The 13266-nt window shown below is 43.5% G+C and overlaps 1 protein-coding gene and 1 pseudogene across 8 annotated transcripts; both read right to left on the bottom strand.

Annotated features, from left to right (window-relative positions):
- Positions 1-767: 767 nt before the first annotated feature.
- On the bottom strand, positions 768-10754 carry LOC108385452 (uncharacterized). 8 transcript variants are annotated; one of them, XM_037025340.2, is made up of 6 exons: positions 8540-8561; positions 7624-7731; positions 6773-6842; positions 5677-5803; positions 5028-5141; positions 768-2578 (listed from the first exon to the last, which is right to left on the bottom strand). In XM_037025340.2, the coding sequence occupies exons 2-6, from the start codon at positions 7683-7685 to the stop codon at positions 1494-1496; spliced, it is 1458 nt and encodes a 485-aa protein (XP_036881235.2). In that variant the 5' UTR covers positions 7686-7731; positions 8540-8561; the 3' UTR covers positions 768-1493. The 8 variants fall into 8 exon arrangements, with proteins under 8 accessions (XP_036881235.2, XP_036881239.2, XP_036881237.2 ...); XM_037025344.2 differs by lacking the exons at positions 6773-6842; positions 7624-7731 and adding an exon at positions 10684-10754 and having other exon boundaries at positions 8540-8602; XM_037025342.2 differs by lacking the exons at positions 6773-6842; positions 7624-7731 and adding an exon at positions 10281-10712 and having other exon boundaries at positions 8540-8602.
- A 755-nt stretch (positions 10755-11509) lies between these two features.
- LOC140846995 (uncharacterized) lies at positions 11510-13032 on the bottom strand (annotated as a pseudogene).
- Between the last annotated feature and the right edge of the window lie 234 nt (positions 13033-13266).

Here is a 13266-nt window from a genome sequence, read left to right as displayed (position 1 = left end):
TTTTCCCCTGACTGACTTATAGATTTTGTACTCAAAATGATCCCTCTAGATGTAACCCAATGCCTACAAAGAGTAAGCAATAAATGTGGTATATTCATGTAATGGAATACCATGCACCAGTGAGAGTCAATCTATACTGATGAGTCCCATTTACACAAAAACTTTTGGTGACGGTAGTCAGAACAGCGATTACCATGAGAAAGTTATGACTGGAACAGGGTTCAGGGTGACACAGGGTGCTGGGATGTACTTTTTCCTGATCTTGGTGGTTATAAAGCTATTTTCTTATAAGAATTCAAGCTGTACAACCATGATGTGTGTTTTTTCTGTGCATATTATACTTCAATAGTTTTAAGTTTACTTTGGTCAGGCCAAGCACTAGATAAAACCACTCCTCCAACTGTTGGCAAGTAAGGAAGAGATGGTGAAGCCACGCAGATGCTAGACTTCAGGGAGCAGGTAAAGTTCAGTCAGGTAGGGACTGCTACACTGGTTGGCAGTAGAAGGGCACATGGGAGAGAAGAGGGTGCAGATTGCATTTATCATCCAAAAAAAAAAAGGGGGCCAGCTTTTCAAGACATCTCAGCACTACCTCTTAGAAGAACCAGAGCACTTCTTTGGCCCACTAACAAGATCAAAGGGCAGGGTGGGCATGGTCTTCTAGACAAACTGGTAAATGCCAAACTGTAAAAGTTACAGTAGTCTGGCATTTACCAGTTTCACACCTAGAACAGCAGTCATCCCAAATAAAAACTGAGCAAACAAAATGAGTTTTAAGAATGCAGGCTTTTGGTTTTATAGTTGTTTCTTGAGAATGGATACAATGCAGACATAGTTTTATAGTAACACTGAAACTTTTCTCACAGAGCTTAAGTTGTCAGAACTTCCATCCATTGGTGGTGTACTGATGTAGCTTGATCTACAAAGGGCTTTCCAATTTTGTTACAATCACAGGGACTGCGAGGACTACAGCTAAAGATTTTCCCACACATCGTATTAACAAAACATTTCTCCTCCATCATGTTTGTTTTCCCTGGAGACTTAAAATAATTGTTACACTCATAAGGCTCTGTTCTAAAAACTTAACTCAAACTTGCTTGAGTGAAACAAAAGTGGAGTTTATTGGTTACTGGAATTCAAAAACCCAGATGTATTTCTACCTTCACATACGGTTTCATGAAGTTGTTCAGAGAGTCTTCAAGACTGCAGACTTCAAGGCTGCTCTCCAAGTCTGATTTCTCTTTTGCTGTGTTGACTTTATCCTCAGCTTCCCTAAGAATCCAGGAAATCCTCTCAGCTTTAAGACTACATAAAAAGGAAGAATATTTCTCCAGAAACTGTGGCCAAGTCCTGGGACTAACTGGACCATCCTGGGTAACCTGACTCTGAGCCATCAACTGTGGCTTAGTGGAAGGAATCTGCATCTCAGCCAGGCCTGTGTCACACATTCCATTCCTGAATGGAAGATGGAATCCAAAAGGATATTTCGTGTACTACCAGTAAAAAGGGGTAAAAAATTCTGGGAGGCCAAAGTGACAAATATCCAGCACAGGTTTCTCTCCGGGGTGGGCGTGCTCATGATGAACTAGCTGGGAAGACGTCCTAAAGGTTTTTTCATACTTGAAACACTCATAGGGTTTCTCTCCAGTATGGAGTCTTTGATGCTGAAGAAGGGTTCTTTTGCTAGTGAAGACTTTCCCACATTCATCACATACATAGGAAGGCCTCTGAATATGGATCCTTAGATGCTTTTTAAATTGTTCCTGAGCACTAAAGGCTTTCCCACAATCTGCACAGTCAAAAGGTTTCTCCTCACTGTGGACTCTCTGGTGTCGAGTTAGTTTTGTATGAAAATTGAAGGCTTGTCCACATACTTTACAAGAATAAGGCTTTTCCCCTGTATGAATACGCTGATGTTGGCTAAGATGGGAAGTCCTTCCGAAGCTTTTGCCACACTCATTACATTCATAGGGTTTCTCTCCAGTATGGATTTTCTGTTGTCGAAGTAGTGGGGAACTACCAACAAAAGCCTTTCCACACTCATTACACTCATAAGGTTTCTCTCCAGTGTGGATTCTCGGATGTATAACAAATTCAGAACTGCTCGTGAAACTATTTCCACACTCCTTGCAAAGATAGGGTCTATCCCCACTGTGAATTCTCTGATGCCTGATCAGATTTGCATTATCATTAAAGGCTCTCCCACACTCCTCACACTGATAGGGTTTCTCTCCAGTGTGGATTCTCTGATGCCGAATTAATGAAGAATTGCCATTAAAGGCTTTTCCACATTGTCTACACTCAAAGAGTTTCTCCCCAGTGTGGATTCTCTGGTGTCTAACATAGTAAGAAAAATTGCTGAAGCATTTCCCACATTCCTCACACCTAAAGGGTTTGCTATCATATTGGATTCTTGGGACCTTTCCTCTAATATTTTTCACTGTGGGGATATCCTGGCACTTCTCCAGTTTACACGTTTCCAGGAAGTTGGTCCTCTGAGGAACAAGCTTCTGCAGACCAAGTAACAACATCACATCTCTTTCTTCAGAAATTCCCTGTGTTGATGTGATCTCAGCATCTGACATAGCAAACAGAAAACACAAATGCCACCTGAGAATTATACTAGAAACAAAAAAGTATAAAAAATTATAGGGGTTTCAGAGATTACTATTCTGACCTCCACGTCAGCCTGCTAGCAAGACAAGGCTATTCAAGTGAAAGTGCCAAATATCACATAAGCAGAGAATAGCTGAGGTGGAACAGGGTATCAGTGTACACACCATGCATCACACTGCTTCCTAAGCTTTTCCAGACTCTATTTGAATAACTTCTCCCTGGTATGTTCTAAGTATCCTTTGACCTTATGGTATTTATTGGCCTATAAAATACCAAAGAAGGCACAGGCTCTAAGAGCTAGTGGTGACATTGGGGCTGGCAAGACTGAGTAAGAATGCAAAGGAATACAAATGAATGAATTGCTGTTTCTTTAAAATTTCATATGCTTGAGATGTACCAAAAGACTGGGGATACAAGCATTAAGGGCACATGACTCTGACAAGACAGAAACGAAGAGACTAGAAAACTACAGAAGTGCTTAGAAGGCATCACCTGCAGGGGTTCTTAACTGCAGGTCCACAACGATGATGGAACCTCCTACAACACTGGCAATTGCTGTTTCATCACCAGACTCTCAAGAAAGTCTGAACCTCAAATATGCAGAAGCTACTGTCCTAGACTCTCTGCCTATCTGGAAAGGAAAGAACACAGCTGACTCAGATACACCAAGAATGCAGAGTATGCCTTCTCATAACAGCAAAAAGGAGACAGCCACCTGTAAAATGGCATTGTGTTCCTAAAGACTGGATAACATTTTACCTAAGTTAAGTCAATCTATTTTATACACAATGTCGGACTAATTTGTTTTAGCATTAATTCGGGCTATCTGGGACTCATCTGCCAGTTAATCAAGCTCATCCTTCAAGTGGGCTCTATCAGCTGTAGACTCCCTACACCTTCAGCCTCCTTCTTGAGTTCCTCAAATCCTCTTGGGCTTAACCATCAATACTTCACATCCAACTTTTTCTTTATAGTAGTGTTTTTCAAACTGCTGTGATACTGACATAGTGTATAACTATCAATTTTTTAAATGACACTAGTCTCTACTGGAAGAGAATGGGATGCACAACACTGCAATAACCAGGGTAAATTTTGTTTCCTGGTACTCCAGTTTCAGAGTACATATACGTATACAGGGTTTTGATGCAAAATGTAATACCTACTCAGGCTCATAATTAAAAAGTTTGAGAATCATTTGCTACTGTTTACTGTACTTTCTTCCACTTCCAAGTTTATCAAAATAAGAGGCTAAAGTGTTGATTCACCTTTTTCATCCCCCATTTATTCCCTCTCAGCAAACCATCTACCTGGAAATTTCTACTCTGGGCTTCATTTCATTGTTCCCTTTTGGTGACCCTCCTCTGTCTACTTTCTCTTTCCTCTCTCACTAAAATTAAATATCCCTTAATATTTAAGATTCAGCCTTCCTTTTTTCTCTCTGGGGGTCATTTCAACTAAAACTCTGGTACACTTTCATTTGCACTTGTAGACCAGACATCTACCTCAGACTCCACACCTGCCCTCTCAATGGCCTGTTCTAACCATCCACTTACATATTCTACAGGAACCTCAGACTCAGTGCTCAGATCTGATTGTATATGACTTTAAAAGCTCCTACTATGTTGTGACTTCGGACTGTTGTCTGACTCAATTCTCTCTTTTTATGGTGTTCTGGTAAGATCTGGTTGACTCTAGCTCTACATAGTCATTTCTCTTCCATTTTTGCATTATCACTATCCCCTACCCAATTCACACACTCAAAAGCTCAGGCCTGATACATGATAGTTTAACAGGATTTTATGCCTTCAAGAATACTTGCAGGTGAGCTCCAGAAATATCCATTTTTAAATAAGCTCCCCAGGTGATTATTCTGCACACTTAACGGCAAATTCTTCACAGTGATTCACTGGATCCTCTTTTCCCTTCCTCAGGCCAGATAATCTACCATTTTTCTCCACACAAAATCCATTGTAAGCTGTCACATTTGGAACACATGGCCTGCCGGTGAAGAAGCATTACTTGGGCTTATAAAAGGGAGTTCCTCTAACCCTTCCTTTTGCTGTGCTCCCATAGCCTCCGTCTATTTACCAACAGCAGCACTTAGTATTTTTTTCTGTTTAGCTCTTTCAATCTGGCTCCATAACCTGTATCCTCCAGAGCCTCCTAAACAAAGCCTGGCACACGTCAAGTGCTGAAAACTCCTCCTGAATAAATCCATCCCATCCAAGGACGAAGGGCCATCTGTCTAAGGCAGGCAGGCAATGCTGAAACCCATTCGAGAATTGCATATGAGATATATTAAATATGATACATAGAAATATATTATCTTAATTAGAGTTGAAATTGTTCATTTTAAAACACACTGCTCTGTAAAGCTCTATGGTTGCCGGTTCTAAACCTGCCGCACTTACCTTTACAGACACCTTTGGTTCTCTCTGCAGGTGGACAGTCCTGTGCCTCCAGGTCCCAAGGCAAATCCCCTCCCTCCAGATGTGAGATCAGGGCGGGTTTGGGAACTTGATATCCTGAAAAGGGAAGAAAATGGGACCCTCTGCCTGTGTCTTCTGTGTCCCATGAGCCTCAGCAGAACTGTATCTATAGAAGAGGGCTCTGGACTGGGGAAAGCCAAGGAGATTTTGATCAAGAAGAACCTGAACATTTGTGACCTCTTCCTACTTAAGAGTAAGTAAGTGGAATCCTATAAGACATTTGCAATCACAGGGAAGGGGTCACACCCTTTTCTAGACAATCTGGGGGTAGGGGAAAGGTTAGTAACAAGCTGAAATTTAGCTCTGACTTCAGAAACTACTTGTTCATTACTTTACAGAGCCCCTTGGAGGATGGGATATACTTTTCTCAGGGGACAGCAATTCTGTACAATGGGACCAAACTGACCCAAGACTTCTCCCTACCCAGGAACCTCTGCAGGAAGTCATTTGGCCCTTAAGTGATCCATGCATTGGAGGATACCAGAGATACGACATCCCCAGCCATAAAGAGAAAAGGAAAGACGGAAACAGGAAAGCACAGATCTTAGTCCCAGGAGGAAAGTGGTCTTACCCAGGGATGTCAAGTTCCCATAATTCTCCAGCATCACACATCTGTAAAGGGCCCTCTGTGCAGGTGAAAGGCAAGCCCATTCTCTCCGGGTGAAATACACAGCCACATCCTCGAAAATCACCACCTCCTAAAACAAGGGTTCCTATTGTCCCAGAGTCAAACTTCTGGCTCAGGGCCGCAGTGTGGGGCACAGGAACAATATGAGAAAGGGGTCCTATTACAGATGGCTAATGTGACAAGGTGACAAAGATGGATGTCAAAACCATTAAGTGACTATTCCTACAAACAAAAATCTGGAACTTCTCTCACTACCAAAAGAGCTTCTATTAGGACATAAAACTTACTGTTATAAAACATGATAAAAACCATTTCAAAAACCCTGCAAAGTCTGGCACTAATCTCCCTAGAGCAAAATCTCTGATGCTGTAAATATGTTCAGTCTTTTACTGTTATATGTACAAGTGGACAAGTTGCTTCAGTCTGTCCAGATGCCCACTCAGGAGGCATTTCAGGACCCGTAAAATGTCCTTCACTGCCCCAGTTAATCCACCTGTTCCCCGCATGTGCTCACTTGGCCCCAAACCGCAAGCCCACATAACTGAACAGGCATGGTTTGCCCTGAGGAGCCCACTCGTCCTGCCCCGTCTGGGCCCAAAGGGGCTGTGCTTCCTTTGCTCCAGAATGTCCCGCAGAGGGAGGTCAGTGCCTCTGGGGAAGTCTACACTTCCTGCTTCCGGATGGGCCTCCCGGGAGAACTGCTTCTGCCATCAAATTTCCACTGGGGAGCACTTATAGCTGCTTTCCTTTATACCTCCAAGACAATCAGTAACAGCGTCTGCCAACCAAACCTCATGTTTTTTCAGTAGCCACCCCTTCCCCTCCCTAATGGCCCCAAATTACTTTCCCAGAAAGCTTCAGCCTCTGGTTAGGCCCTCTATTCCCTCCTCAGACTCTGGTATCAGATTTGGCTGCCTGAGCATACAGTGACTATTACCCTCCCACCTCGCGTCACCTCGATGGGTCTGCAAGTCTCCTTCCACAAGCCCTGGCACTGCCAACCCAACCCGTCTGATCCGCCAGCCAACACCAAACTCACCTTCTTGCCAACATGATCCTCTTCTAATTCATGGTAACAAATTGGCACGGTGAGTGAAAACTTTGCTTCCCTATCGCAGTGAACAGTACCAGTTTCAGCTTAGTCATCTATATGAGAAACTCGAGATTCATCTTAGACTAACTCACCCCAGTACTGCTCATTTCTGATACACATGCAATTGGTTATCAAATCCTGCCAATTTTACTGCCTAAATATTTCTGGAATCTGGCTTTTCTTCACCAGTCAGTATGCTAGTTCAACAGCTGGGGACATGTAGCTCCAATTCCAGGCTGTCCTGCACTGAATCTATCCTCTGCCAGCACATACAATGTGTCTTTAAAATGACAACCAACCCAGTCAACTGAATAACTTAACGAGTTACCACTAACTCCAACACTGGTTCTCAGAGTGTGGTCCCCAGAGCAGCTGTGTGCCCCTGCGAAGACTTGGAAAGGCAGACTGGTGGGCCCTATGCAAGAGCAATTTATGCATTAATGAGACCTCCAGGTGATTCTGATGCACACTCAAGGCTGAGAACCCAGGACTAGAGGATAAAATCTGAGCTCAGGAAACTACTTGCATCGGGTGACAAGTAGATGCACAGGGGGAGGCACAAGACTATACACAGAGAAACTGGCTAGGAAGCTCTGTTAACAAAATCCCAGAGAATGAATGACAAACCCTAAATGAGGGTAATATATATATATGGGCAAATGGAAGAGAAAGCAGGCAGAAGGAGTGGGACTTGGTGCCTCTCTAGAAGTGGCATCAAGGGAAAACAGAGTCAATAATTACTCTGCAATCTAGGAAATGAGTGGTCAGGGTCGTGACACAGTGACACAGTGACCTACCAGTACTGAGAGGAGATCAAAAGAGGGTGGGAGCTACAAGGAAGACAATGCATCGCTGACATGGTTGGGCAGAGGAACCTGCCAGATGTCAGACATCCAGGACTGGTACTTGGGATATGGTTCGCGGATGGCAAGTTACCGGATAAGTCAGTCCCAGGAAGAAGGAAACAGTAAAGCAACAACCAGCAACTCGTCAGTTTCAAAAAACGAAACACAACTCAAGAAATCCGTTTCCCTGTCCCACAAATATAAGGTACTTAATGTCATTTAACAAATGAAGTCAGTCAAGATCTACGGAGCTTAAGTGACTAGCACAAGGCCACTGAGGCCTAACGGGATCCCTAACTTCAAGTGTCCTGTCCTAGTGCAGATTGCTCCTATCACAACTGCTGCCTCACCTTGGCCAGCAGCACTGCCCTCAAGGATGTACTTTCCCTGACTGTGAACCCCAAACTTCTTTCTTTAGGAGGATAAATGATATAAATCCCCTTTTTCCCACCTTCCTCCTGCAGTCCCTCTGCCCCCACTCTGCAAGAACCCTGATCATCTCCATCACTCCCACCGAATACCGGATCCCTGCACCACCAGCCTGGGCCCTGCATTCTCACGGATCCCGCTCTGGAGGCAGCTACTGAACCCCAGGGACCCTCCAGCTCAGCCGAGAGCCTCAGAGAGCAGGAGGCTGGGCCTCTGCTTCCAGGACACTCTCTCCAGCCGCCGCTCGCCAGGCTTCTGGCTGCTCACCGCCTCACCGCCAGCTCTCTCCGCCCCCCGCCCGGCGTCCAGTCCCACTGGGGGATAAGCAGGGGCCTTCCTGCTGCTTTGGCTCTAAGACTTCTGCCAGAATCATCCCTCTCACCCCCATTTCCTTCAAATCAGATCTCTCGAGGGCTGACCTGAGGGACCCACAGCTCACCTGGTGCCAGGCTTTCATGGGCACGGCTGCCATCACCTGGGCTCCCTCTCAGGAAGGGCAGAGCTGGGGGAAGAAGCAAAGAGAACCAAGAGTGAGACCAGCCCAGTCAAAAGGTCTCCTTTAAACTGACAAACCTGCCAACAACAATAAAAGCGATCATTTCCTGAACGCCCACTGGGTAAGCTGTGTATAAATATTTTGTTGAATCCTAAGGAAAAAGATTTTCAGAGGGTAAATAACTTGCCCTTGGGCACCAGAGGCTGTACTCACCAACATCAAGCAATGCCATCCTAGGTAAGACATAAGTACCAGGGGAATATGAATACACAAAGAGCAAAACAAGCAAAAGACACCAAAAAACCTGAAGCAAAAACTTAACAAAAGGAAACCTAGGCTTTTATTTTTAAAACTAAAATTTTGCTCAGAAACTTAAAAAAGTTAAATAGAAAGAAATACGCTTTTGGATGAAAAATATACATCCCTCCAGTTAGTTCCCACAATGAACCTTTTCATTTTTCCTCTGAAACTATTTTTTTCCCAAATGAGAAAACAAGGCTGTAAGAGCAACTTCTCTACCAGTCACTCAACTGATGGATGGATGAACTTGGATCCCAACCAGAACTCCCAGATTCCAAAACTAGACTTTTAGTAACTACATTAAATTGCTTCCACTCAAAATCCCAACAGAATTTGTTTTATAACCTGATAAAGTAATTCTAGGGTTAACATGGAAGAACAGATGAAAGCAGCCAAGACAATTCAGAATTTCAGTAAGTCTTCCTTTTCTTGGACCTTGGGGCAGGCATCTTTTTTGTTTAACACCCCACTCTATGGCCCACTGATAACCAAAACTGATTAGCAAAAGACCCTCAAAGGCTACCTCAACATGCCAAAATGTCTGGGCATTACTTTAACTGTATCATTTCCTAAAGACACTGTATTCTTGTGGAACAGTCATCTTCCACTAAAAAGACACCATCTTCCCTAAGGAAACTCACTGCATGCTGTTATTTACCCTTGGCCTCATCTTGTGCCACCCTTCTTAGTTTAGCCACTCCTGCCTTCATTCAGTTTCCTCTACAATGCTAATTCAGCACTCACCAACATCTATACAAACATGTCTCCATATGAACCACTGTTCTCCAACCTTATAGCCTTCTTAACTGATACTCTCTGCCTGCAATACTCCCCAGCAGCCTGACCCCTCTTCACCTATCCAATGGCAGCTCATCCTTCTCATACCCTACAGACGAGGTCAGGTCCCCATGTTACATACCCCAGGAACACTGTATTCGCTTTCCTGTATGCCACACCCCCAATTTACGATTATACACTGATTTGTGCTTTCTTCCTGCAACATTTATCGCACATTAATTTGACGTCAGGTCAAATGTAAGATACAGTGGAGAGGGGAAAAAAAGGTGTGACCCTTTCTATTCTGGAGCTCAGTCTAAAGTAAACACACACAATAATCAAAGAGTCTTGTAAATAACTTTAAGACTATTGTGATTAGTGCCAGCGTTAATCTATACAAGATGGAAAGACTTAAGAGTAAGAATTAACTAGGTCAAAAGGAAAATCTTTACAAAGGTATCAGCAAGTGCATAAGCATGTTCTGTTTGTGTGACAGAGCCAAGAGGAGCGTGCTGCAAAGGGAGTTGTTGCAAGAGACCAAGCCACGCAGGGCCTTGTGCACTTTAAGAACTTGGTCTCTGACCTAAAAGCAATAGGCCGCAGCTACCTGGTTATCAGCAGATGGACTGAAACGGTCAGATTTGATAGTATGTGATTTTCCCATTAAACCGGAAGCTCCCCGAGGGCGGGGCCCACTCCCGTCGCATTCCCAGCTGCATCCCGGGAACCCAGCACAGCAACTGGCATTTAGCTTTTCAGTAAGTGGGTGCTGGCCCCATGAACGGGGACTTGTGGCTGTGTCGGACACGTAGGGAATCTCCTTTTCATCCACAGCCTCCGCGTCCAAAGTGGCCGCCGCGGACCGAGGTGAGGGAGGGCGAGACTGGCTCGCTGATGGCCTTGGAATCGTTGCACCGCAACGTCAGGGTCGAAGGCGGTAGGTAGTCTTCTCTAGGGGCGAATGGCGCGCTCTCAGAATAGACTCCCGGGTGCCAAGCCCCAACACTCACCTCGGGAAAGGCGCAATGCGCGGCGTGCCCGGAAGTGCGTCATTACGCTGGCCGCGTTGCCCAAGCCTCACGAGCTTCCTCTCTAGGATGCCAGAGGGAGCCTCTCAGTGGTTCTCTGCCTTCACTCCCCAGTGGGGGCTTTTCAATTTGGGGTCCTCAGAGACCTTGATTAGGGGAGAAGGAGTATTGTGGTTTAGTTAATCTTTAACCGAAGTTTGGCATTTCTTTCGATTATGTGTTGGCAACGAAACACAGTATCAGTAGCACCTGTGACTTTACTGACGAATAAAAATAACACATTTTCATAGCACACTATAATTGATTAAAAAACTCAAAATATGAACTATTCTCATTACTAATTTAAAATTATCGTCCTTGTTGTTAGGCTCACCTTTAGATCTTGCATTTCATTCCATCACATTGGTAAAGATGCACATACATTAATGTATCACAAATTTATTTTTTAAACTAACTGCATTTTAATGTAATTGGTTTTGGAAGTGCCCACAGGTGTCATTACCCTGACAAAAAGGCTTTTAAATTAAAAAAAGCTGTCCTTCACATTACAAAAGACCAGGACTAAGAAGGGATACATTAAAGAACTATTTAAGAAGTGAAAAGTGAATTTTTAAAAATTTTATAGAGATATGAGGGAGAGAGAGCAATCTATGAGAACTATGAAGCTCGGGTGGCCTGACAGATGAAGGTGTCATTAACTGAGATTCAGTTAATTGAAGAATTCAGGAAGAGAAGCTGGTTTCAGGCAGGGAGATTACAGAATTTGATTTTAGACATACTGAATGTACAGACACAAGGTTTATTAAAATATAGTTCATATCCCTTACAACTCACCCATTTAAACTGCACAAACATTAATTATATAAATAGGTTAAAAAAGAAACATCTTGAAAGATATATGATATAAAATTCAGCATACATTTCTACTAGAAACTGAGGAAATAAACACTTCTTTTAAAGGCTTTCTACTTAATACAGTCATCTTAGCCACAGAATATTCATTGATGGAGATTTGCTTTTATAACAACTTGAAATTTTCATTACAAGTGCTTAAAGTGCTGTAATTTCTACCCATTTGGGATACGTGAATGTGGAGCTGCTTAACGGAAGCTTAGTGGATTTCTCACATTCACCATACTCGAGTGTTTGCCCTTCTGTGAACCATCAGAATCAGAGCTATATTGTTTCCAGCACATCGCATATGTGAAAGGTTTCTTCATAGTATGAACTGAATGATGCCAAGTCAAGTTTATGTTAACTTTGAATGCTTTGAAACATATGAGACATTGACGTAGCTCGCTACCAGTTAAGGAAAGAAAATCCAACTCAAAACTATTTAAGAAAAAAAAGAAAAAAAAAGGAATTTATTGATCATGTCACTGAAAAGCCCAGAGGTAGATTTATTTCTCTCAGTTTCTCAGTCTGTCATCCACAGGGTTGGCTTTCTTCTGAGTGAGCCTACATGATGCATCAAGGCTAACATCCAAGTTCAACAGAAAATAATCTCACATCCTGGTAGGTTTTGCACAGTGAAAGCGTACATTCTGATTGGATGAACTTGGGTCACATGAACAAACAGCATAGGTAGACCAAACTAGGCTGTAAATTCCACCCCTGCAGTGAGGAATAAAGCTCCACATAAACCACATGAACCGCTGAATGGGGGCAGAGTTGGCATTCCAAAAAAAGGCGTAAGGCAATAATTACCCTGAAAGGGGGGTAAAAAGAACCAAGGGCCAGCACAGGATTCTCTCTAGGGTGGACATACTCATGATGATACAGCTGGGAGGAAGTCCTAAAGGTTTTCCCACATGATACACTCACAAGATTTCTCCCCACTGTGGATTCTCTGATGTTGACTCTGTGCTGACTTAACAGTGAAAACTTTTCCACACTTACTATACACATAAGGATTCTCCCCACTGTGGATTCTCTGGTGTCTAACCACTCAGAACTAGGGGGGACGCCATTCCCACACTCCGTGCAGAGATGGAGTCTGTGTCCACTGTGGATTCTCTGATGCCTGATCAAATTCGCATTATTATTAAAGGCTCCCCACACTCCTCACACGGACAGGATTTCTCCCCCGTTGTGGATTTTCTGGTGTTTTAACACAGCAAGAAAAGAGCTGAAGCATCTCCTACACTTCTCGCATCTGAAGGGTTCCCTTGCATAGTGGATCCTCTCATCCTTTCGTTTAATATTTTTCACTGTGGCATTTCCTGGTGCTTCTCCACTTCATGTCTATCTGGGGAGTCAGTTTCCTGAGAAACACTCTTTGGCAGCCCACATATCATCACATCTTTCTTCAGAAATGCCCCGTCTTGACATGGACTCTGGCGATGTTCGTCTCAGCATCTGACATAAGAAGCAAAAGGCACGTGCCACTTGAGAATTATGCTAGAAACAAGAGAGCCCTGAAGTTGTGGGACTTTTAGGGATTACTATTCCAGCCTCCATGTAGCCTGCTAGAAATACAAATCTATTGAACTGGAAGGGCCAAATATGAGAGGCAGAAAATAGAAGCTGTGTGACAGGAAATGAGATTTTGAACTCATTTCTATA

This window comes from Manis javanica, chromosome 17, assembly GCF_040802235.1.
Source record: "Manis javanica isolate MJ-LG chromosome 17, MJ_LKY, whole genome shotgun sequence".
NCBI classification, from domain to species: domain Eukaryota; kingdom Metazoa; phylum Chordata; class Mammalia; order Pholidota; family Manidae; genus Manis; species Manis javanica.
The sequence above is the reverse complement of the archived record's forward strand: the minus strand, read 5'-3'. Positions and strand labels throughout refer to the sequence as shown.

What these genes read in the sequence shown, in the direction of transcription:
- LOC108385452 (XM_037025340.2), bottom strand. Translation starts at nt 7,685, where the DNA reads ATGTCAGCGATGCATTGTCTTCCTTGTAGCTCCCACCCTCTTTTGATC. An exon ending in TGGGAACTTGACATCCCTGG is followed by an intron (nt 5,142 to 5,676) that starts GTAAGACCACTT and finishes TTCCCTTTTCAG; the next exon opens with GATATCAAGTTCCCAAACCC. An exon ending in AACCAAAGGTGTCTGTAAAG is followed by an intron (nt 2,579 to 5,027) that starts GTAAGTGCGGCA and finishes TTGCTATGTCAG; the next exon opens with ATGCTGAGATCACATCAACA.